This window comes from Clinocottus analis, unplaced genomic scaffold, assembly GCF_023055335.1.
Source record: "Clinocottus analis isolate CAN_PGR_092001 unplaced genomic scaffold, fCliAna1.0.p SCAF_2, whole genome shotgun sequence".
NCBI lineage: Eukaryota > Metazoa > Chordata > Actinopteri > Perciformes > Cottidae > Clinocottus > Clinocottus analis.
In genome coordinates, this window is record NW_027175931.1 from 9,402,209 (window position 1) to 9,427,229 (window position 25,021).

At 41.6% G+C, this 25,021-nt stretch overlaps 1 protein-coding gene across 2 annotated transcripts in view; it reads left to right on the top strand.

The window, feature by feature from the left end:
- LOC137790256 (rho guanine nucleotide exchange factor 17-like) overlaps positions 1 to 25,021 on the top strand; it is a 52,684-nt gene that overhangs the window by 13,272 nt on the left and 14,391 nt on the right. For both annotated transcript variants that reach the window (XR_011077886.1, XM_068584310.1), the window contains exon 2: positions 23,184 to 23,261. Coding sequence is in view for 1 of the 2 variants with exons in the window: in XM_068584310.1 (XP_068440411.1) it covers positions 23,184 to 23,261 (78 nt within the window). In the remaining variant the exon portion in view is untranslated. The remainder of the gene's footprint in view (positions 1 to 23,183; positions 23,262 to 25,021) is intronic.

A 25,021-nucleotide genomic window follows, 5' to 3' on the forward strand; every position in this document is an offset into this window, starting at 1 on the left:
TGTGTGTGTGTGTGTGTGAGTGTGTGAGAGTGAGAGAGAGAGAGATTTGGAATGGGATAAATACAGAGGCATGGGAGTGATGCCAAATAATATTTCCGAAAATATGATTTCTTTGTCCCTCTCTGACTCTTACCTTCACTTTCCTCGTATCTGTGCTCTAGATTCATAGCAGATAGAATTAAGAGCTTTCAAAAAGCTAATATAAACAGATCTTTCAATGTAAAACTTAGTTAGTGGTTCCCAACATTTTGGGATTTTGACCCATTAAACACTGTGAAATTAGTCCTCCTTTGATTTTTTTTTAAATTTGAAAACATAATTTCCCAGCTGTGTGTATAAACATGTGTGTATCAGGAATGTTTCAGTGACTGTGAGAACTGAGGGATAAGAAGCTATTACAATGTCCCTCATATCAGTTCCCCGTGTTTTCCCTGCTAATGCTAGTCATTGTTTGCATGTGCCAAAGCGCAAAGGTGTTACTGAGTTTTTAAAAGTGTTTTTGGAAGTGTTTCTCTAATAGAGGATTCAAAACCTCTATAAACTTAATTCGCTTAAGGTTCTTGGAAACGTTCAATGAGAACGGGCTTAATTTCGAGGACTTTTTTTTTTACACACATGATGATGAGATGGATAAGATTGTTTGGCGATTGGACTCCATCATGAGGTAGTATATTAAAAAGGACTTCTGATATTTGTGGTTCGATCAGGAATATTCCCTCTGTAGTTGCTGAAGAGTCGATGAGGATCAGGAGTGGGCACTGGATATGATGGAGCCTGGGGGTGAACGGGGTCGAGGAGGGTTGCATCGGCTCGTACGGAAATGACAACCGACGGCAGCAGAGACGAGAAGAGTTTTATCATTTTCCAACAACAATGTCGTAGGTTTAAGGGAGATCAAGGTGGAATCTGGTTTGCAGGCAGATTGTGTTACCTTTGGACAAAGCCAGTCTATCCTTCACCCCTTGCTTCCAATCTTTTATGCTAGGATAAGCTAACTGGCTGCAGCCTGCAGATTTTAGATCTAGTTTTCAGCAACAAAGAGAATAAAAAGCATATGATTTTAAATTAAAACAAAATGATGAATCTGCTCCTCAAATTTCTTTTCATCATGTTACTATCAGCGTTTCACCTCTTCAGGACACTAGAAACTGTTAAAAACGGTAATGGACAATATGATATCTGTGTTGCAGGAACAAGTTTAGGCGTCAGGGAGCCACTGCTTTAAGAAGTGAACACCGTGGCTCATTACACAAGTATTTGTAAGCATTACAGATGTACGAATGCCAAATTTGATCCAAACTTAATCAATCCTGTGAGTTTAACCCTCAGCCGCCCTGAGTGATGGAGTTGTAGAATTATCTTCAATGTGTGTCATGACTTAATTTTGGCATACAAACTGCTGCTGATTTGAAATACTTAAACCAGTAACGACAGTATTCAAACATTTCTGGTGACACCATCTGCTTATGTAACTGATCTGTGTGTGTGTGTGTGTGTGTGTGTGTGTGTGTGTGTGTGTGTGTGTGTGTGTGTGTGTGTGTGTGTGTGTGTGTGTGTGTGTGTGTGTGTGTGTGTGTGTGTGTGTGTGTGTGTGTGTGTGTGTGTGTGTGTGTGTGTGTGTGTTTTGACCTGCTGTCCCTGAGCGGGCTTTTGCCAAATATAACAGCAGTAATCATTTTGGCAATAATGATGGTTGATGATGATGACTGCCATTTATCTTGAGATTGGAAGTGTGTGTGTGTGTGTGTGTGTGTGTGTGTGTGTGTGTGTGTGTGTGTGTGTGTGTGTGTGTCCGAAGGTATGTTTGAAGGGCTCGCACAGAGCTCCCATCACCCAATGACAGCTCCGGGTTTTGTGGCTAATCGGGCCGGTCTTTCCTAAAACAATGTAGTCTTTCTTCACTCCTCAATAGGCTTCTTATTTTCAAACAGGCCTCAACTTTTCCCCCCTTCAAACATTTTATTCACCAGTTGGCATTTCAATTGTGTGGTTCTGAAATGTTATTGTGAAAGGAGGAATGATTTAAGGTTCACACAGCGTGCTGAAGAGATGCCATTCGCATTAAACGTCACTGAGCGCATATTTACTCGAAGATTGTCAGACTAGAACTAAAACTTGGAAACCGATCTCTGTTGTAATAAAAACAGCGTTTTTTTTTGCCATTTAGGGACCTAGAAAAATAGGCCTACGGTAAAATTTCAGGATCCAAAACTACTAGTTCAACAACCACAGGTTAAAATATAGCAGTGGGTCTGACAGCTTCAAAGCCTCATTACAGCATTCATATTGATTAACTGTTACTATTTTCATGTCATCTGGGTCACATGTGCGTTGTATTGTCACAGATTTCCCCAAGCAGTATCGTCCGTTATTAGTCACAGATCAGAGGGTCTTGATGAAGCCATCTATTTACTGTGTCGCAGTATTTATATTTATTCTTAACAACTTCGTATATTCAGTATCAAAAATAAGAGATGAGAAAGTATCATGGATTCATAACTTTTTATTTATTGGCAACATGTGCACCGTATTCCACTGTTTTTCTTAGAGGCAATACTGCGGTAAAGAAAACCACTCATGACACCGGCTTTGTTTTCTTCCATTCAACCAAAGAAGCAGGAACCCAACAGCTTCTAGTGTGTGTGTGTGTGTGTGTGTGTGTGTGTGTGTGTGTGTGTGTGTGTGTGTGTGTGTGTGTGTGTGTGTGTGTGTGTGTGTGTGTGTGTGTGTGTGTGTGTGTGTGTGTGTGTAGTCCCTCCATGCTGGTTGCCTACCTGTTAATAAACCCTCATTCCATCTCCATACCTTTTATGGGAGGTGAAATAACTCCTGCCTTTTTACACACTGTTTAAGAGTGGCTTCAGAAACACTCCCAACTCCAGTGGAGCCATTTTAGCAGCACATAGAAAAATTGCTACGTGTGTATCGTACCATCTGATTGGTTCTTGTGAGCGGAATTTGTAGAGTCCATCGCTCAAAGTATTAAAAACAAATATTGGCCAACAACCATCGAAGCACCGTTATTTAGTGGAAGTTCATCATTGCAGTGCAGCTCCAACTCTCACCGAGAAGTTTCAAGGTTGTTAATGAAGGCTGAGCAGACAAAACACAGATGCCATGGTCCTAAAAATAGTTCACAATCTGACCTTGAAGCTTCAAACAATCTTTTGAGGCTTGAAGTAGGGCATTCAGCCGATTATATGAATGTTTTTATCACATTTTCTGAATACAAAATGTTTACATCATTTGACCAAACATTAGACAGGCCTCTCTTCTGCCTGATGAAGAAGCTGATTACCAGTTTGCATCACTTGACTATTCAGTCTGTGCCCAAGTGGGAACTAAAGTTGTGTAAAAATAAACACACGTTTCTGTGAATTTACTCAGAGAAGGGTTTTATGGGACACTACAGCGGTGGTTTGCTCGAAGCAATTGCGTTTTTCACGTCAGACATGGCCATATGCGGATTTAAGAGCTGGCATCTCTGGAAGTTGTCTTTTTAACAACCTGCATACCTGTGTTCGTCTCACCCACGTCAACTACCTGTTCATATTTTTGTCGCTATTCCTCTGGCTCCGTTTGAGAAGATTACCTATTGCCTTTTGAAGCCAATTGGCTTGGTTGTTTCTTCATCTGCAGTTAGAAACTTTGTCTGTTGAAGATACCTAACTTCCTCAGACAATGACTGACTGCGGTTTAGGTTTCTGTCATGACACAGTTCAGGTTTCTGTCATGACACAGTTCAGGTTTCTGTCATGACACAGTTCAGGTTTCTGTCATGACACTGTTCAGGTTTCTGTCATGACACTGTTCAGGTTAACGTGGAAGAAAAGGCTGGTGCAGCAGTATAACTGTGTCTCCGTAGAAAACCGTATTGTTTGCCTTTGAAACCGAGCCTGTGATCTATGTCACTGTCTGCTTTGTAATGAGGCAGAACTGCCATCACGATAATAGATGGCTTCAGAGCTGCACTCCTGCATACAGACTTGAATAGCCTTTTTTTTTTTTAAATTTGGAAAACATGCGGTATTGGCTTTTAATTTGAAAAATGTGTGCAGAGGTGAAAACAACATGGATGCTGCCTTTTAAGGAACTGTTTCCACTGTGTTATCCTTCTTGCAGGAACCATAATTGTCTTCATTGAGAGGGCAGGGCAGGAAGTGGGTTTGGGGGAGGCATTTTTGACACACACACACACACACACACACACACACACACACACACACACACACACACACTTCCATCCTGCATATTCCTTAATGCGTTTCTCATAGCAAAGAGACAGTGGGAGCTCTGCTGCTTTAAAAGACCAGAGAACTTTTTAAAGCCACTACTTTGTTTAGGATAGACAGTGATCAGTGATGGAGCTGCAGACTTGAGGAAAGATGATGGTCACCCGTATGTGTATACTTCTTTGCCCATGGCAACTGTGTGTGTGGGACGGTGTGTGTGTGTGTGTGTGTGTGTGTGTGTAAGTTGTTGTAGGAATGTGGTGACATCAGAGGGGCTAGTGTTTCTGTTTGAGGGAAGAGGAGAGAAAAATGTCGGCACAATAAAACAAGTTTGCATCTCTTCCCCACCTTTTTGTTCACCTCATCAGTCTGTCTGCTGTCATATATTCAACCCCCAACTTTTCTTACTGAGAGATCATTGTTCTATGTCAGTCTCTCTCTCTCTTTCTTTCTGACCCCGTCTCTGTCTTTCTCCTTCTGTCTCCCTCACCTCTCTCACTCTATTTTTATCCTCTCTCCCACTGAGCTCACATCTGGATCTTATTGACAGAGTGAACAGCCCTTCAGCCACTAAAGACTCCCTGGACTCTCTCTCTCTCTGTGTGTGTGTGTGTGTGTGTGTGTGTGTGTGTGTGTGTGTGTGTGTGTGTGTGTGTGTGTGTGTGTGTGTGTGTGTGTGTCACATGTGCTCGTGTGTGCCTGGCAGACCTAAATATAAACACCTCTTGATGAAAAGAGGATTTCACCAAAGTCACTCATCAGCTGCGTTTTGTTTTTGTCACGCCCCTAATTTCCTAAATACTGTGAATAATGCAGATTTTAACATTTCACTCAAATATAAGACATTGTGTAATTTTTACAACATCATATGAGCCTTCCAGTTGTTTAAAAGACACAGTACATGTTGACAAGCTGCACTTTAAAGCATGCTATGGTTATAAAAGTGATGCTCTCTTAATGATTATCACAATATTTCACTTTCCGAAGTAGAGCTTATAAACAGTAGTTTCTTTTTGATGGATGCCTGGAGAAAGTCTACTGTATTTTAATAATAAACTATTCAATTTGAATCAGATAACAGAACTAAAATACAAAGCCTACTTAGAGCATCTTTGAGCGTAGAGTCTGGTCTTTGTTTTTTGGAGTGGAGGGGTTGAATAATAATAATAACAATAATAATAATAATAATAATAATAATAATAATAATAATAATAATGTGTAGTGTAAGGATATGCAGCTGTGGATGTTGTTACTTGCCTATAATCATGCAAAATGTAGCAGTTTTTCTCCAGCATATTTGAGCTCAAATGAGTTGTGCACCCTCGAGTCACCGACTGTGTTAATGCAAAGCTTTAGATTGTCTTTACAGCTTCAACATTTCTCTCTGAACCTCTTAACCCGGCATTCTAGTCAGTCTCAACGAAGCATTTGTGTTAGATTATACATTAAAGCTACACTTGAAAGGTTTGTTTTAGGTCATATTTGGCCACATTAATTGTAAAGTGCAATTAGTTTGCTTGCATTGACAAACACATAAGACTTATATTTCAAAGTTACTGCAAGAGTGAAAATGTAAAATGTCTCAACAGAAAACAAGTCTTATGCTATCTTTTGCTGCAAGACACATTGCTTAGTGACTGGGATGGCAAACATGGTCATGCACAAAGTACAACCACCTAAATCTGACAACCACCTCAGGCTCTGAAAAACTCCTAATTGAAGTTTTGAGGTGAGCAACCTCCTCCAGGGCCCACACCCGACCTTTTGACCTTTCATCCTTCACCTCTGTGGCAGCTAAACGCTACACGCATTAACCCAAATTAAAGTTAACAGCTAGTTACAAGACAGGTTCTTATCTTCCTAATGACAGGCTGTAGTCCGAGTAGAAAAACATTTTTTTTTTTAAGCTGAGATGAGGGACAACATGGGTAAAACAAATGTGCCAAAATAAATCCGAGATCAGTTTAATGATTATAATAATGAAGGGCAGTGTAATGAAGGGCAGCGATGGACGAGGCTCAATGTGAATCATGTCAAACAGTCCCTCTGGCTCCTTCGCGTTTGAGATCCCTGTAACTCTATTCTGCATTTCGGGCTACAACATAGAGATATGGGCTTGTGTTTTCCACAGTAACTATCGTGATCGGAGAGCTTGTGTTTGGGTTGGATGTGTGTGTATGTGCTCCTATTAATAGGAAGAGGAATGGCACAGGCCTGGGAATGTTGTCCTCTCCGGAAAAACAAACGTTTCTTTCCCCCCTCTGTCCCTCTCTCTTTCTCTGCCTCTCAATGTGAGATAGGACTGACATGATGGGGAGGGAAAGAAAAATGACAAGATACGGGGAAGATGGCGTGAGAGCAGATGAGAGAAGGGAGGGGTTAGCATTTTCCACGCAAAAACGAGAATATTATTAGTTGTATGTAGCTGCGAGCATTTTAATAGAGACGATATTCTTAACTGAGACTTCGCTGTGGCATGAGTAGAGAAAAACTTTGCTGCAAAACCAGAGAGCCCCTGCATCTAGCCTTCTCAGCCATTTACAGCATGTTTTGCTTTTTATTTCAACACTGCGTTTCTCTCTCTTTTCGCGTTTCTCCTTATTTGACTGGTTCTGCATCTTGTTTGAATATAACTTGAATTGTCGATTTTGACAGAAACAATCAAGGGTTCCATGTTTACATTGGAAATCTGGCGATTGAACCATGCTATGTGATCATCGAGATGTTTAAAGCTTTTATTAATCCAATGTGTATTGCAAATTAACAAAATATGCAGGATCAATAAAACTGCACAGTGTCGACCCAACTGTCAACTATTTTTGGACCTGACTGTTTACGGTCTGTACTGATGTGTATTTACACAGTATTGTACAGACCTTGTACAGTATATACAGGTGGATGCAGTGTGTTTGTGTGTGTGTGCGTGCGTGCGTGTGTGTGTTGATGCAGACATGCTACCTTGATTCCTGCATTCCTGTCATTTGGACTCAGGCCAGAGAATTCTGGGAAGCCGACTGGTGCAACGAGGAGGGAGAGAAAGAGGAAAAGAAAAATCGAGAGGATTCTAATTTGTGATTCCTTCCATTCTGAGGCAACAATCCCAGGGGTTATTTCTTATACTGTTATTTCTTATACTGTGTTTTGAATTCCACCGACATTTAAAAGCACCACAGAGTGGATGATGAGGTGTGGATTTTTGGAAAGCGGTAAAGCCCTGTGGCAAAGAAAGGAACCTTAAGTTTTAGTTTAGGCAGTGTGAGCTCACTGATCTAATCGCTGCCTCTGAGAGCAACTCTGGGACCGAGCCCGTATCACACACACACACACACACACACACACACACACACACACACACACGCAACACTGCCATATAAGGAGAGAGTGAGAGGGAATCGGGCCGGGTTGAACCAGGGGGTCTCTTTTCTTCTCTTCGTTTTTTCCCATTTTCTCTGGATATCCTAAAGTTCACTGGCAGCTCTCTTTCGTATTCATGTTATCCTCTTCCGTTCTAGTTTGCTCTCTCAACCCTGAACCCTCTCATACTTTGCCCCCCCAATGTCCAAAACTGTTCCTCTCTCTTTTTCTCCGCAGACGCTTCGCTTTTTGCAAAGGGCTGTCTGTAACATTTGAAAACATCTCCCTTCCTTTCCGGCTTTAGTCTTGAGTACACATTAACTAAACGTCCCACTGCTCGCCAGCCCCTGTTCAAACACATCGTAGACATTAGCCCAGTCTAAACACATGGTTCACAGGAGTGTAAGGTCATTTGGAAATAAGTCATTTTTAATCTAGAGTACAAGCAAACAAAGGAGCACTTCCACTCCAAATCACTCAATGTGACAAATGCAGTTATTTACTGCTCCGCTGTTTGTTCTCATTCCATTGTTGCTTTCTGAAAGTCAGTACGTTTAGTGGGACACTGTTAGGGAATATTTTGACAAAGCAGTGGTTAATGTGTACTGTAAAGATGACGGAGAGCACCCCCTGTGGCTTGTGTGCGTGTGTGTGTGTGTGCGCGTGTGTGTGTGTGCGCAGATGTAGTGGAATGTGAGCCGTTCTAAACGATCCTGGGAGTATCCGGTTGTGTGTGTCTGTAGCGGAGACAAAGACAATGTTTACCTTTTTTAGATCTGTCTCACTGGGAGCCCAGCTCATGGGAGGATGGTCCTCAATCAGGTCCTCTTCTGTTCACGTTGAGGACGAGCGCGGAGGAGCTCTTGTGTTTGACATCGCTCTTTCAGCGCACAACGTTATGCAGGCTGATGAGGCTTGTTGAACATGCGAGTGATTATTATGACATCGACACCACTTGGCTGTATCTCATCTTGTGTTGACCTGAAATCAGCTCTTAAGCTAACTGTCGTGTTTAGGCAGCTAAATAACCCCTCTGGCTGAATAGCTTACGCATGTAGACAGAGGACAATTTAAGACCTAGTGACAGTAGGATAAGCATTTAGCTGAAGCTTTATAAGCTCCATCTGCTTTGACACGGAAGACAAGAGTTACATGTTTTTATCTATTCCTGGCCCCCCTGTCATGTGTTAACATGGTCCACAGACAGTTTTCCAGTTGGACCTCCATGATGATGCCAGATGTTGTTGCTAGGAGATTGGCGATGCAGCTCTGTGGTGTGACACTCCAGGGTGAATGTGTGTGTGGTAGGTGCTGATCAGGAGGTGCCCTAAGCTGCTTTTTGTTTTTTCTTGTTCTTCTCTCATTCATGCTTTCTTCCATTCAAATGTCTCTGTGGCAACCAGTGTTACATAGCAACTGACCGTCCAATAACCAAACTCCATCTCTCTCTTTCCCCGACTCACCTGCCTTGCAGTCCAAACTGAAAGAGTCTCAAAAGACTCCCATTCGGTCGCCACGGATGCTTAAGGCTCTTTTTATAAGGTGAAGTGACAACCGCAGCTGATCATGTGTGTTTCAAGACTCACAGCTCGACGCAAAGGGGTGCAGCAGCAACAGAAAAAGTGGGTGCTGGTTCACGTATACACTGACCGCCTCCTCTTCCTGCCGCCACTTCCTGCCGCCACTTCCTGTGGGATGACTATATTATATATGAATATATTATACTAACTATAAAGGAGTAGCAACTTTGTCTGGTCTGTAAAGACTCTTTATCTCCTTCTCCTGACATGGATCATGGTTATCTGGATCTTTGTCCAAGCCTACTACTTTGTGATTTTGGGCCCGTGAACATTTCCTCTTCTGCCACTCTTAGAGGAGCAGGTTTCTAAAAGAGTTCCTGTGCTATCCAGGGAAATCTATGTGTTTGAGCTCCTTCACAGAAGCTGCTCAGTCTCGACGTCCACAGTGTGCACCGATCTGAGTGTGATGCAGAGATCAAACAAAGAAGAGCGTCATGATGAGAGGGAGTTGTGAATGAAAAGATTAGTGTGACTACAGAATCCATAGAAGGGTTTCTCAGATCTCTGCAATCGGTAAAAAAAGAAGTGCCAAAAATGTCTTTCTGTCTCAACTGTAATGAGTCAAACCAGATGTTTGACAAATGAACCGCTCTGCTTCCTCATAAAACTTTTACTATTTTCAACTTTTTTCATTCCATGCTTTGTGACAAAACAAACACACCCCTCCAGGCTGCAAAGGGGAAGAGAAGTTAGACTGAGCATCTGCAATCTAATAAACATGCCTTGCCCGGCCAGCGTGCGCTGTCAGCATGCTTTTTCCCCCACAACCTGTGCAGCTGCGATGTAACGTGGCACTAAAGTACGAGCCTACATCGTAGCTGGGTGGGGTCACAAGTAAAACAGACCACACCTGACCACACCCAGCTGCAATGTTGGGCGTTTTCAGTGGTTCAAGAGACTATTCACCCATAAAAGCCGGAGCAGATGCGTTGTTCCTCCTTCCAAAATAGTGTGGAGCCATTCTGTATTGAAATACATTTTTGAACCGTATGACAGTGATGTGACTCTCATACTTATGGTCTGTGTTCGGTTACCTCTCCGACACCCTCTCATGACAGCTGCTTTGTTTTGGTGCATTGTTGCAGTCGCTCCCCTGTATGTGTGTGTTATCATCTGACCGCTCATTGTTTGAGTTCTGGCGTGCTTCTTCTGCACCCCGTGGTGTAGATATACAGGACAGTGTTCATGGCTTCTTGGCATTTTCATTATTGTAAATCTTCTCAAAGCCGCTCTATATTCCTCTTGACAGCATTTTCCTGGAAAGTTTCAGCTCCATTCAGCCCTTTTTAAGAAGGCCAGCATGTTTTGATTGCCTAAAAGCTGGAATAAGACGTTTCATTTATTGTAGCTTTACCAGCCGGCCAACCTATACACACAAAAAAACAATACACACATGCAAGGATTTTAAGCTGTGAGGGGTCAGGAATGTCGAGGATATAGGATAAAGAGGGGCAACGGAGAGAAAGAGGGACTAGAAAGGGGAGAAAGAAAGTGAAGTGGGAAGGGGAAATTGGCTCAATCCACAATATAGTCATTAGTCTCGGGCTATATCTGTCGTGTTAGAAAAGTCAAATCTGCAGGGAACGAAACTGAATAACTGGCTGCTAAGTGCCCTCGCAGTCTTGATTTATCTCTTGTTGCTATTTGCCATCACATCCTCTTCATCCCCTTTCCTCCTCCTCCCTTTTTCCCCACTCTGTTCCAAAGTTGTGTGTGTGTGTCAGAGCGCTGCTGAAGAGCTAGCGTTATCCCTGTGTGCATCGTTCATAAGACGAACACTCTTTAAGAAAACTAATAGATAGGATTGAGGTTGAACTATTCAGATTACGTGAGGGAGGCAGTGTGAGAGAGATGGAAGGATTTCCAGAAATGTTCTGGGAGAGGAAAAAAAAAATGATAGAGGGTGGCAGAAAGGACAAACTGGGTGGGAGAGACGAGGACACAGAGAAGGTATTTCCGGAGTGGTGTTGGGGTTAAAACTCGTCTCTGTGGCTGATGGCTATCTCTGGATCCAGTGCATTCTGTGATAGGTTGCTGGGCAGGAAGTGAATGAGATTTCCGCTTGTCAGGAACCGGAAATTGAGGACATGTACGTACAGAGGATCAAAGGCTCCTCCTGGTGTGTGCCTGTAATGCTGTCTGGTTGAGGATGCTGATAAAGATTAAAAAAAGGGCACTAAACTTACAAAAAAAACCTACTAACTATGGTCTGACTATTCATTTATGTCCTTTTCAGTCTGTGTTTTATCTTGGAACTACCTTGAAGTTTATGAATACACAAATTCTTCAACGTGATACATCTTCCTTTATAGTTCTCCATCAAATCAGTTCATCAAAAAATATTTTTTTCCTCCAATATTTGACTGATCATTTTTATGGCCTTTATGGTTTTAATTGCATTGGGTTTTCTCCTCATCAGTTTAGTTTGGCGCTTCTACCATTGATACAATAGAGTTCTAGTTGTCTTCATGTGTGTGTCAGAGCTCGAAAAATGATATAAATATTAATAAATAAATATTAGCCAAAACATTCATCGTTTTCTTGCCTTAGCCTCACCTCTTGGGGACAATGACTCTTTTCACAGCACACATCTCTCTCTCTCTCTCTCTCTCTCTCTCTCTCTCTCTCTCTCTCTCTCTCTCTCTTTCTCTCTGTCTCTCTGTCGCTCTCACACACACAAATCCACACCATCCCATAAGGGCGTATTTTGAGAGCAAGTAGATCTTGTTACCTCTGTGTTTTACACACACACACACACACACACACACACACACACACACAATACAATACAGTTTCGACAACAGTTACAGCTCTGTTGAATAACAATTGTTTATTTTGCTCGTTACGCTCTTCATGACTGTTGCTTTTGACCGAAAGGGAAGTAAAACCAAGTGGCTGATCCTTTTCCAGTCAAAACAAATACTTTATGAACTTTTTCTCATTTGCAGGGGCCCTTTTATTTGATGGCACGTGGCTTCTAAATGAATCTTTTAATGCCAGATTCAGAAAAATTGAACTGACTCTGTGGCAGTAAGACAATTATACACTGGGATGAATGTTTCAATATGAGTACTGCCCCCTTGTGGATACTGTTTATGCATGTATGTGTGTGTGTGTCTGTGTAAATGCTTTGTATAATTACTTTCATTTGGGTACAGTAAAACAAACGTTAAAACACAACATACAGCTATGTTAAAGCTTTAAATCATAGACGTTGATTGTCTCAAGTGATAAATATCTTTCAGTACACTATTTTATTAATACATTATACCTGTGTGTGTGTGTGTGTGTGTGTGTGTGTGTGTGTGTGTGTGTGTGTAAAACACAGTGAATATGAAAACAGAGCTTTATCTTGACCACCCACATTGGAGGTAACAGTGGGAATCATCTTTTTCCTGCGATTGTCATCATTCTGCTGTCCAGCGTTGACAGTGCTCCACACACCTGCTGCACATACACACACACACACACACACACACCTGCATGACATATGTATTCTATCTTTTATAGCCTGTATATCAGTAGTTTCATGAGGGTTGTTGTGATAAACGCCAGATGGAACACTGGAGACACACACACACACACACACCTGAGGACTAGGTTTGCTGACAGGTGTCATCAGTCCTCCCACATGTTTATCTATAATCCTCACTCCAGACAGCGATATTGGCTCTTAGTCTATGATAAGGATGTCACAGTTGCCATTTTGCAGCACTTTACGGTCACTGACACAGCCATGCGGGGCTGCTAAGCAAGAATTAAACTACACACACACATTGCTTTGCAGGGTGGGGAGGAAACACAAGGTTTAACCACATCTGCAAATTCAGCCCACTCATAATCAGACAAAAATGCGTATCTGGCGTGGTGCAACTATGCGATAGTGTCGTGTTTTATTTATAAATGCTGTGAGATGTTTTTAATTTATAAAAACGGCAACAAAATATATATTTAAAAGCGAATGATTAGTGTTTGATTCCGTCCATGTTCTTCCCATGTACCCGGGGTGCCCACTGTTTTCTGCATGTGTACACACATACACACACACACACAAACATGCTTTATAGCTGCTTTTTCTTCACTAACTAGCAGCTGTATTAGTCTAAAACTAAACAGGAAATGCGGACGACGTGAGCACTATGAAGCTGCGGTAGAAACAAGATGCTGATGGAACTGATCAGGCGATGACTGTGTGCTCTGGTGAAGCTTAAAAGACACATCTAGAGATGTTCAATGTATTTCTTTCGGTCAAACGATCCTGAGGAAAATAGAAAAACAATAACGAATTGATCCGACGGACAAGTATCGTCTTTGTAGTGTGGACAAAGCCATAGCTTAGTCCTTTGTGCCACAGAGCTCCATTGTTGAGGAGTTGGAGGTGTTGAATAGGTGGGTTATGCAACCGACTAGAAACATAGAGACATATAAAAAATTAGGGAAGCATCTTCTTGTTTAATACTTCACGACTTCGGAGGAAGGTTAGTTTAAAATGCATACTATGGCATTCACGTGTCCATTATTTTGTATTAATGGGGGTTTCTTGGTAAAGAAAATAAATAATGTACGGCCCAGAGAATGAAGTATATGTATTAAAATAATTCTGTCGCCCAACTCCTAATATGCCTGAGAGATTGTCATCTCTGATCTCTGTCACCAGACCTTCAAATTCGTCTGTTGTTTCTACGGCAACAAGGATTAAAGGCCAATTTCCTGCCACGAGCTTGACCTTTAAATGTCCCTTGTGACATTTGTTCTGTTGTGACCAACTGATCTCAGTAGGAGAGAAAGACTGAAAGTGTGGTTGGGTTTACCGCTGGACAAAAGCCACCTCATGCAGTGCTTGGTTTGAACAGGAAACTCTTGTGTTTTATCGTTTCTTTCGTCAAACTATAATAGTGTGCAGTGTGGAAGTACTCTGTGTTGAGCTGGTTGATATTAAACCACTCGAGGTTATTTGTGTTATTATTGCAAAATGCACCGTATTTTTTTTAAGATACTGTTGCTTCTCGGTCGCTTGAAAGCTGTTCAAACCCCCATGCCGTGCCGGGTTCCACTTATGAAACTTTTTAATTAAAACTGCATTTTAGATTAATGCACCCAAGAAAACTCTGGCGATTGTGTGCCTTCCAGCAGATGTGTGCACACTTGCTTAACCGCGCACACACAATCCTTTTTGACCATTTTGTCCAAAGTGCAGTTTTTTAATCTTTTTTTTTTTTTTGCCCATCTATATTATAAAGCGTGTGCTTGCTTTGCTTTGCCCGTACTTAATGAACTTTTAAAGGACCATACTGGTAGTTCTGCATGTTGTAATTCATGAACTTTATGTGGTTGCTGACAGAGTCTGAAAGGACGGTGGGAATTGAGAAACGACAATGTGATGAAAATATATCTTTGTTCAAAAACGTATGAAGGCATATGTATTTATATGAATAAAGCCAGTACTTAAATAATGGCCTCTATTAACTGAGCTCAGGAAAGAGAAAAACTAGATTATCAGTACCTGCATTACAGCACAATGACTTTAGTATAATCTTAATGTACTTCCAGAGTGCTATTTCCATACACAAAGGTGCTGGCGTATTTGTCAATGTGCTGCGGAGTTTCTTTTTTGTTGCGACGGCATTAATAACAGCAATAGAAAACAGGAAGACTTCTTCTATTTCAGAATTTCCAGCTTCCTTTGTGCTGTTTTTCTCTCTCTACAGGCATTTGTCATTATAACATCATATTTATTTGACTAAACACTTGAATGCTACTCCATTTATTGAGCATTGCACTGTCATAAAGTTAAGGAACTCACAAGAGACCGAGAACAGTGAAAAGTAGCAGAGGCTGAGAGATCTTATAGTCCCAAAGTATGGGTCAAGCTTCAAAAACACCATCCACACTCCCCATAATGTAATGTAACAGTTTCTTTCATTAGACTCTGCATACCTCCTAAACGCCAACTTCTTTCAAACCTCACAGCTCCAGATTGTAATGTAGGCTTGAGCCCGAGCCAAGATAACCTGGATGACCCTCTCGCCATGTATGTAAACTACGGTTTTTACATCTCGTGACAGGTGCACTGAACTTGTGCCTCTCTAATCGATTGTTTTTCTACTTTTTTGCCATAAAATGGAAATGGAAAGCAATAGATAGATAGATAGATAGATAGATAGATAGATAGATAGATAGATAGATAGATAGATAGATAGATAGATAGATAGATACTTTATTTGTCCCCCGGGGGAAATTTGTTTGTGGCAAAGTAACATAGTAAACATACAAATATTAAGTATGGGAAATACTCAATAGATAGAATAAAATACCAAAACAGAACATATAACATTTAAGAAAATTAAATAATAAAGAAAATGTAAGTATACCCAGTGTATACATAAAGTGAATTAGAAGTGTGTGTATACACACACACCACACACGCACGCACGCACGCACACACACACACACACACACAGTGCAATATACATTAGCCCGGAAGATGTGTACCAAATGTGATAAAAAGTCACCACATGGTTATAAAAATCATCCTCTGAATGCATGATTTGTAGTTAGTGACACCCTTGCTCACTGTTGTCATGGTTATCCGTGGTCTGCTGCTTAGAAACGGAACAGGACAAGCGATAACTGGTGATGGTGTGACATGAAGAAGATGTTGGACAGACCATTTGAAAGCTGGTTAGGCGGGAGACGGATAGATGGACAGCTCTGTCATCGTCCCTCGGATGCCTCGATCGATTATTTAGGGAGGGATTGGTCGAGTCTGGCTGAGCAGGACGGGGCTGAGCGTTGTAAGCGTCTGCCCTGCCTGCTGTCTCTCATTTTACACAATCGGGGGGAGGGCTATGACTCTCTCTCTCTCTCTCTCTGACACACACACACTCACACTTCGTATCTCTCCCGTGGTCCACACACACCTCGACATACGTTCAGATCTTGCTTACATCATCCAAGCAGTGGAACAAGATCGGACACCCATGCGTACATGCTGAAGGGTGCTCCCTTTGCCTTCACATTTGGTGTGTGTTTGTGTGTGTGCGTGTGTGTGTGTGTGTGTGTGTGTGTGCGTGCTCGCTCCAGAGCCTACCTGCGACAGAACAAGACGCACACTTTGACATGAGAGACTAAATTTATGGAGGAGAAGATTTGCTTGCCGAGAGATTGCTTTCTGAAGGACTGAATTATTTAAAAGCGTCTGTTGGCAGACGAAGAAAACATCTTCGAAAAGAGGAACATGTTTATTTCATGACGTGAGCCAAAGTGGTGATCGCTTCGAGCCTCAGGTGTCGTCTTTTTATTTCCTCTGAAGCTATTCTGTGGACATGAAGACCGTGGTTGTGTGAGTAAACAAACGGACCTAAACCCTGCAGGTGTTTTTTCTGGTTGTTTCTCGGGCGTCTATGTGCCAAAGTAAGTGTGCGTTCGGGCACAGGGACCGCTCCGTATGCTGCAGATGGTTCGAACCCTTGCCCAGTTCAGCATTGCTCTGGAGGAAATGAATGAGAATGGCGAGAATACAGGAGATGAGGGAGGTGGAGGAGGAGGAGAAGAAGTGGTGGACAGAGATGCTGTGGATCAGTTCAGAAACAACAACAGGAATGGGAACTCCAGTGGGAATTTAAATGGGAATGGACTTTGTGCTGGAAACCCCAACGGAGAGGTAGACTGTGTGTTTTCTTTTCTTTACAGTTAAGATTTGTGTGGTTTTAACATGATCCCCTGCTCGTCCACTCCATCCAGCCTCCTTCTTTAAGCTTGTGTGCTCTCCTCCTTATTCTTCTGCTGCAGTAGAACCTACTTTTCTCTAAATTCTTCATTTATTTGTTTAGTTTTTTCTGTGCATCTCATTCATTATTTTAACCCCATTCTTTGTTTGAACATGTCTTTCATCCTTGGATGATGTCTCTCTCCTCAGATCCTCCTCTCTCTGTCTCCTCTCCTCTCTCAGAAGTACAGCTGTGTGAATCGCACAATTAGCTCCAACACAAAAAACTATCACCATTCTTTGCTGTCTGTCCATCGACACGTTCACGAGTCTGCACTCGCCGTCCAGTCTTTTGCGTAGATATATTTGTTATTTTTTAAAGTATAATTGTTTTTATTCAAGGCATCTCGAGCAGCAATTCATGTTTGCGTGTTATACCTTGTGTTATTTATGCCTGAGTGGCAGCAGAATCAACAAATACGCTTTTGGATTACATCGAAATGTGAATGCACAAACTCGCTCACTGCAGACATAAAATAGCTTTTGAAAATCAGTTTTCTCTATGTCCTCATAATAGTTGTCGAACCCCGCCTGTATTTTAGAATCAAGAAAATCTATAAAACAATATTTCTCAAATTTCAATCTTACACAGCATATTGGTTGTCTTGTTTTGTCTAAACATTCATCCAGAGTCCCAAAGACATTGTATTTAATGGCATAAAAGAGTAAGAAAAACGGCAAATATTTACATGAAAAATTATAGAATTTTCTGTCAATGAACAAATCAATTAATTGAGTATTTTTTTTTAGCTCTGTAATGTAACATAAGAACAAAAATACTAATTATTTTGTGAGTCCCACTTGGGGTATTGATAAAGCAAATATTGAAGCAGCAGCCGAGGACTAATAGCAGACTTCAACATGTAGTATCTTCTGAACTGATGTAAGGTGAGACCAATGTGAGGAGCTTCAGAAAGTGGAGCATACGATAATAAGAAAAGAATGGAGAGATGATGATGATGATGATGATTGAAGAGTCTAGAAGTGAATCAATAGTCTGTGCATGTGCGTCAGAAGGAGAGACAAAACTATTGATCAGCATAGAGCAGGTCAGGGAGGTCGGTGGTGAGCAAATGCAGTTGGGGAGTAACATTGAGATCAAGCCTATGATAGAGAGAGAGAGACGCATACACACACACACACCCTCAAACGCGCACACACGCACACACTGTCGCTAGCATTTGCTAGCCCTCGTATGTCTTGAAAAGGAAGTGAAGGATTTCCTGACACATGAAGATGGTAGAATCACTCTGTTTCTAGCTGTGTTTGGATGAATAGAGGAAGAGAGAGGTGATGACGATGACGATGCTTTCTCTTTTGGCGAAGAGGCTGCCTGTTGCTGCTTTCGCCAGGCTGTTGCCAGGGGATACAGTCGTCGGGGAGTTGGGAGGAAGGCAGCAGGGGTGAGGTGGTGTGACGACAGCGACGAGATGAGAGGAAAGAGCTGTGTTTTTGTCACTGATGCTTTTAAATTACACAACTTTAGCTCAGACCTCAAACAGTGTGGGTTTGAGGGAACTAAAGCCAGTATTTTGTCGTATTGATAATGTAAAGTGCTGATGTTTTAGGTACCGATTCAGTAAAATGTAAAAAGAAAAAAACAAAAACAAAAATCTAACATTCAGCATTAACCTCCTTAGTTTTCATTAATGGAAAGTGGCCGAATGTCTGCAGTAAAGCTGCATACAGCTACATGTTGTGCAGCTTGTCGTCTCATCTCACCAAAATACGGTCATGTCCCAAGATGTCAAACAATTCCATGAACAACTTATTTATAGACGCTAGCTTGGATACTTAGTGGCATGCGCATACCAGTTATTTTTATACTGGGACAAGTTTGTAGTTTTTTCAATAGAAAATGTATTAATTTGCATCTGGTTCCGTTTGCAGGACATGGGGAAACACTTCTGCACACCAATTAGCTTTAAAAGCCCTTCACACCCACGGTGAACTCACACCGATGATTTGGATCATTTTGGCCGATTGTGTCTCTTCTCAAGACGGGTAACAGACTGTGAGGGACATGATTAGCTTTGATGCATCAGTTAGGACGGGATGAAATGACATTGTGTAGCTAAGAGACCAGACGTACAAAAATAAACACGACAGAAACGTAACCTTGTTGCCAATATATCATTATTTGTGCGAGACTGTATGCTAGAAACCATACAGACTTTTTGGTCCCAATCTTTTTGTCGGTCACAGAGAGAGAGAAGACGGGGACTTCACAATATATTTGATGGCACACATTTGAAAGCAGCTGCTACATTTTTTTTTTATAAGAATGATTGGGAACTTCAAACCTTTTTGGTAAAATATCAATTTTAGGTACTAAATTGTCTGGATGAAAAGAGTTATTTTCCATCCAATAATAAATACATAACATGTTACAATTGAATATGGTGTAATTTATCCAGTCTGTCTCATTCAGCAGCCCCCAAAGTGTGTGATTGTCGAACTACGCAGCACAAAAAAAAATACAAGGACAGCTTTGTACAGTTTTATACAAACAAAAAGTAAAGGGCAACACTAAATCCCTGAGAAATAAATTCTACAAAAATGCATTATCAAAAAGAGTGGGGGGAAAAAAAGAAGAAAGAAGAAAGCCTTGATTTATTTAGCTTCTGTTTGGTCTGGACTGTAGAGCTGCTGAGTGGAAGCAGAAGTACTAGCTGGACCACATGACAGAACAACATACACCCAAAGACAGAAAAACAGTACAGAGTTGATACACAGCGTGACCTCTGCTGCACGAAACCACAACTAAAGTAGTTAAGCAGAATGACACGAGACAAAGCTGCCTGTGCTCTGACTCTGGGGTGTGTGTCTCCGCTGTCATGTCTGACTGCAGTTGTGAGGAAGAACTTACTTCATGGACCCCCTGTGTCCACACCATTATCCAGACACCAGAGAACAGCACAGGCACACGTGAGAACATGCTGTTCTCCTCACACACATACTGTGTATACACACACACGCACGCACACACACACACACACACACACACACACACACACACACACACACACACACACACACACACACACACACACACACAAGAGGGTTTCCTCTCCGATCCCCTCCGTGTTAATTTGTAACGCGTTGATTCCTGTGAACCCACATTTGGGAAAAGTGACTTCAGGAATAACCATACTTAACATATCAATGCATGTTTGTACTCTTTGTGCCACAGTTTTGGCTGTTTTGGGCTGATTAAGTTACACAAACACATTCTTGCTCTTCAGGCCACATCATTCCTGAGATCTGGGTGGTTAAATAGATCAAAGTTATCGGATGACAAATAATTTGAAGGTGTGATCTCTAGATTTCAGATTTCAGCAGGTAAAATGATGACACATTCTGGATGTTATAAACGTACATCACTGTTAGATATCAACTCCCTGGTTCAATTTTTACCTGAACGGTAGTCACAGTATTGTTATTGACATTTTCCCGTGAAAATGTGAGCTCCAAATTAGATTAGACTAGATATTATTTTATTGGTGCTGCGGTGGGGCGATTTGGAGGATTACAGCAACAAACAGGGTAAAGTGCACACAAGAGACATAGTAATTCATATAAACAAGTAATATAGAGTGATTTAGATAATCAAGCAACATTTGATGAACAAATTAACAGATTAAAAGTTTGACGAGTTTACAAGCTAATGTCGCGCCCCTACTGAAAGTCTCAAAATGTGGTCTAATTTTGATTACAATAAATGATGATTAGTTGGCTTGTGAAGGTGAAACCTTTCCTCCCTACGCTCATGAGCGATGTCGGAGAACGACAAGATGACACACAGTGACTCATCTTGTGACATCACAGCGCCACAGTTACATTGTGTGACTGTTGTTTTATCCAACTGGATCCTTCTGAACTGGTCGGAGGCTTGACTCATTAACCAGCCCCTCCGCTTGCTCTGGTAACCCTGCCAGCAGAATGAAACTCTCATCCCTACAACTATTTCACCATGTTCTGATGATGTGTTTGTAATGTAATGAAGACGGCTAGCACAGAGCAGAGGAACATTACTGTCGTCGGGCACAGTTCCCTTGTTGTTTGACCTAATTTTTACACACACACACACACACACATACGTACATGTGTTCTCCCCCGTCTTCTGCTTCCCATCATTACTAACTGAACAGCTCCGTAAGGGCCCAAATCACTCTTGTGGTGTGTGTGTGTGTGTGTGTGTGTGCGTGTGTGTCTCTGTGTGTGTGTGTGAGAGCGCATTGTCGTAAAAGCAGTCCATTCTGATTTAGTTTGCTTGTTTTTGTCAGGTTGACATTTGAAGTAATGACCCAGCAGTCGTGTGAAAAAGAGTGTGCCTCTGCATTCGTCAATTTGATTACCTTAAATTAAATGTAATTTCTCCGTGACATTCATGCAGAAGGAGACAGCTGTGTTCTTGTGTGGAGGCCAGTGCGTGTGTGTCGGTGTGTTTGTTGTAGCGACCAGGGAAATCCTGATTTTACTACACTACTACTATACTGTACGCAACATAAATACTGCAGTTTGTAGTATTTCTCCGATGGCTTTACAGTTCAAGGTGCTGTCTGGCACGCATAACTCATAATGATAAGCAAAATGATCCTATGTTGATGGACATTGGTAGTTTATTGATTATAAGACATAATGCAAAAAATGTTAGTTAGATCACTGATTTATAAAATAAATTGACACATGATATGTTAAAAAAAATATGGGAAATCACTTAATAAATATCAAACAAAACATTAGCTGGTTCCAGTATTAATATTTGTCACTATTTCATATTAATAGTTAATTAATAATAACATGATACTGTATCTAATTCATCTTGTATCAACTAATGTTTAGAACGTCATCAGCAACAAAACCAAATGTAGAAAATAGAAGTTTTCTTCTGCTTCCTCGCTGTTCACATCTTCAATTTTGGTGAAATATTAAAGAATCCAACCTGGATGTTTAATCAGTCTATTGAGACTTGCAGGTGTGACATTTACCAAGAAAAATCAACTGCTTTCCTTTCAATAAAAGTCTTGTTGGACAAGACTCGCGAAACTGTGCTTGAGGATAGTTCGGCAGAGCTGCAGCTGAGTCAGGGGACCGAGCCAAGATGTATTCAGAATAGATGAGTGGTCCTGTGAGGGGTAATTTTGGTGTATAGATGGAAGATGACTATGGCATTGTGTCTGTCTGTTTCTAGCTATGTTAAGCCCTGTATTTATACTTTCTACTCTATTCTGTTTGTGTTCATATCTCAGAGTAGACTTGGAGTGAATCTCTAAAGCAGCAAACACTATTGACTTTGAGAAAAATATTTGACAAAACAAATGGTGGCATGTGAATGTTAAACCTAATAAAAAAAAAAACACTGAGTGCACTCCATCCACACGCCGTCTTTCACCCTCCGATGGTACCCCACAGCGCCCGTGGGATCACTTCAGATGCCAAACACTAAACATGGCCTTTCTGGGAAGTTATTGTTGGTTATTTATAGCACACAGTGGCGCTGGCAGAGAGGGGCAGGGGAATAGGAAAAATACTCCTCAGTGTGTAATTGTGGCCTCTATAAGTGTGTGTGGGTGAGTGTGTGTGTAAGACACTGTGGTCGTCACCATAGGGTTTTGCCTGTGGCTCCATCTGATATTTATAAGTCATGTTTAGTTCTGTACCAGAATATTTTGGGATTCTCCCCTGAGACCCTTCCCCCCTAAGCTGCTAATCTGAATTCATCTGATAATGTTTGATTATAAAGTGATTTAAATGTACAGTTTTTCTCTGTTTGCTCTTCTTCCCTTCATTTGTCTCCATTTGTCTTTTTCACTTTCCCTCTCTACCTTTTTGTTCACTATGTGCCGGAGCAGCTCATTCACTTGCAACCATGAATCTTGAGTCATTGTTAGTATTAAAAGCTGAGTCAAGCTTTGCCTCTGTGGACTTCCTGGCTTCCCGGACCCCTAATTGTGTGTGTGTGTGTGTGTGTGTGTGTGTGTGTGTGTGTGTGTGTGTGTGTGTGTGTGTGTGTGCGCGTGTGCGTGCGTGCTTGTGTGTGCGCGCGTGTGTGTGACACAATCGTGACATCTTTTTAGTCTAGTCTGTATCTGCTCCCTCATAATAGTCTTCATATCTGTGTCTGCAAAACAAATGTACATTTTCCACTTTGTGTATTCTTTAGTCGAAGGATCTTAATGGTAATATAAATAAGTAAAGAAGACGCATTGCCATGCTCTGATGATTGACAATCTTCTGTTTTCACAGGACATGAGGAAACATGTGATGATGACCCTCTTGGACACAGAGCAGTCATATGTGGAGTCGCTCCGCAGTCTCATTCAGGTAACACACAACTACACATTCTCACACCAGCTAGCATATACACACAGTTCACCTCAGATATTCGTACAACTCTGGTCTAAAAAAGGGTGCAGTGTTCACTGATGAACAAACACAGTCTTATCGAGCGCTTTTACCATCACACGTGTACGCAGAGAGAAACACAGCATTGTGAGTTCACAGATTGCTGAGGACGTGAACAACAAATGTAGGTAACAATGGTGTTATGTAATCCACTTATTGCCATTCATCCTGTCAGGCTAATCTGCTAACCCCATCACATCGCACTGTCATCAGCAATATTGGCGCACACACACACACACACACACACACACACACACACACACACACACAGAAACCCTCTCTCTGTCACCTATATCTGACACCTGTTTCTTCCAACAGCTAACTGACCTTTAGCCCAAATCTTAGCTGCATCCTCTGTGTGTGTGTGTGCGTGCGTGTGTGTGTGTGTGTGTGTCATACACACACTCCACACCTACCCGACTTGTTTCATAACCTGTCACCATTCGCGGGCAGACGGCGTGTGTGTTGTCACACACATGTTTGAAATGTGTGCGCGATTGTGCACTCGCATCCCACACGCACACACATTGGCGTTTCTGTGTGTGGCCACAAAGTGAATAATCCTGGGCTGTGTTCCCATGGCGACACAGGGAAAGTAAGTGTTACCACGGTGACTGAATCGGTGGGATCTCAGATGTGGTTCAGCTGAGACGGCTCGACGGCAGCGTGGTCCAAAGTGGAAATCTGACTCTTTGCAGTTTCTTTTTTGGGGGAATTGGGAAGGTTTCTGTTAATAGTAATATTCGCTTTTTGTATCACAGCTTAATCAGCCGACATAGGACCTGATACCTGGTATGGCATAAATATGAAATCTGAGCTGTACTTAACAATGTTTTTTATAATAATTGCAATGAATCAAATGCCTCCCTGTATGTGAAAGATGTCGCACATGCTGTCACGCACACATTCATTTTAAATTACTATTACAAACTCTGCGGTCCCCCACAGCCAATGGAGCCTTTGTGCATCTTTTTAGCTTGTTGTTTTGGTTTTACAGCCTGCAGCTTTTTTTGGTTGACTCTACCGTTCTCAACAGTGTGTTTCCAGACATAACAGGCTCCTCCTGTTATGGTGCTGCAGCCACCAGAGGGTCTCATTTTATCAGGGGCCTCTTTGCCTCATGGGCCTTTTTTTTAAAATTTTTTTTTAGAGGGATCTCAATTCAGGAGATTGGCACTGCTGCCAGTTGAGTCTCGATTAGGTTTGATGTTTCAGCTTCCCTGTAGGTGTTCCCAATTTGAGATACTCACTCATGCTACTCAGACAACCGGGGTTACACAAGTAACCTTTATTGTTCTATCTACCTTGTGTTTTCATGGAAATTTGGTTTGTCCATTACTTACCCGTAAATTCCTGGAAAAAAAACAAGTTAATTGAGAGTAAAGCTAATTCAGCACTTATGCTGGGTGTCCCAGAGAGAAAAACCTGGAAAAAGAGAATTTAGATTGGTATGGAAATGAATGTGGGTTCAAGGCATTTGCGTCAGAGTGTCGTCTATGAGGCAGATTGTGTCAGAGGCAGGTTTGTTAGGAGGCTGCTAAAGGCTTTTTTGTTGGTATGGAGTAAGATTGAGACTAAAAGAAAAAAGAAAAATGTAATCGAATTGTTCGGAGAACAAAAGAGCTCAGTGAAAAGAACTCTGCTTTTCAAATTTGATCAAACTGTCTGTCACATCTAAA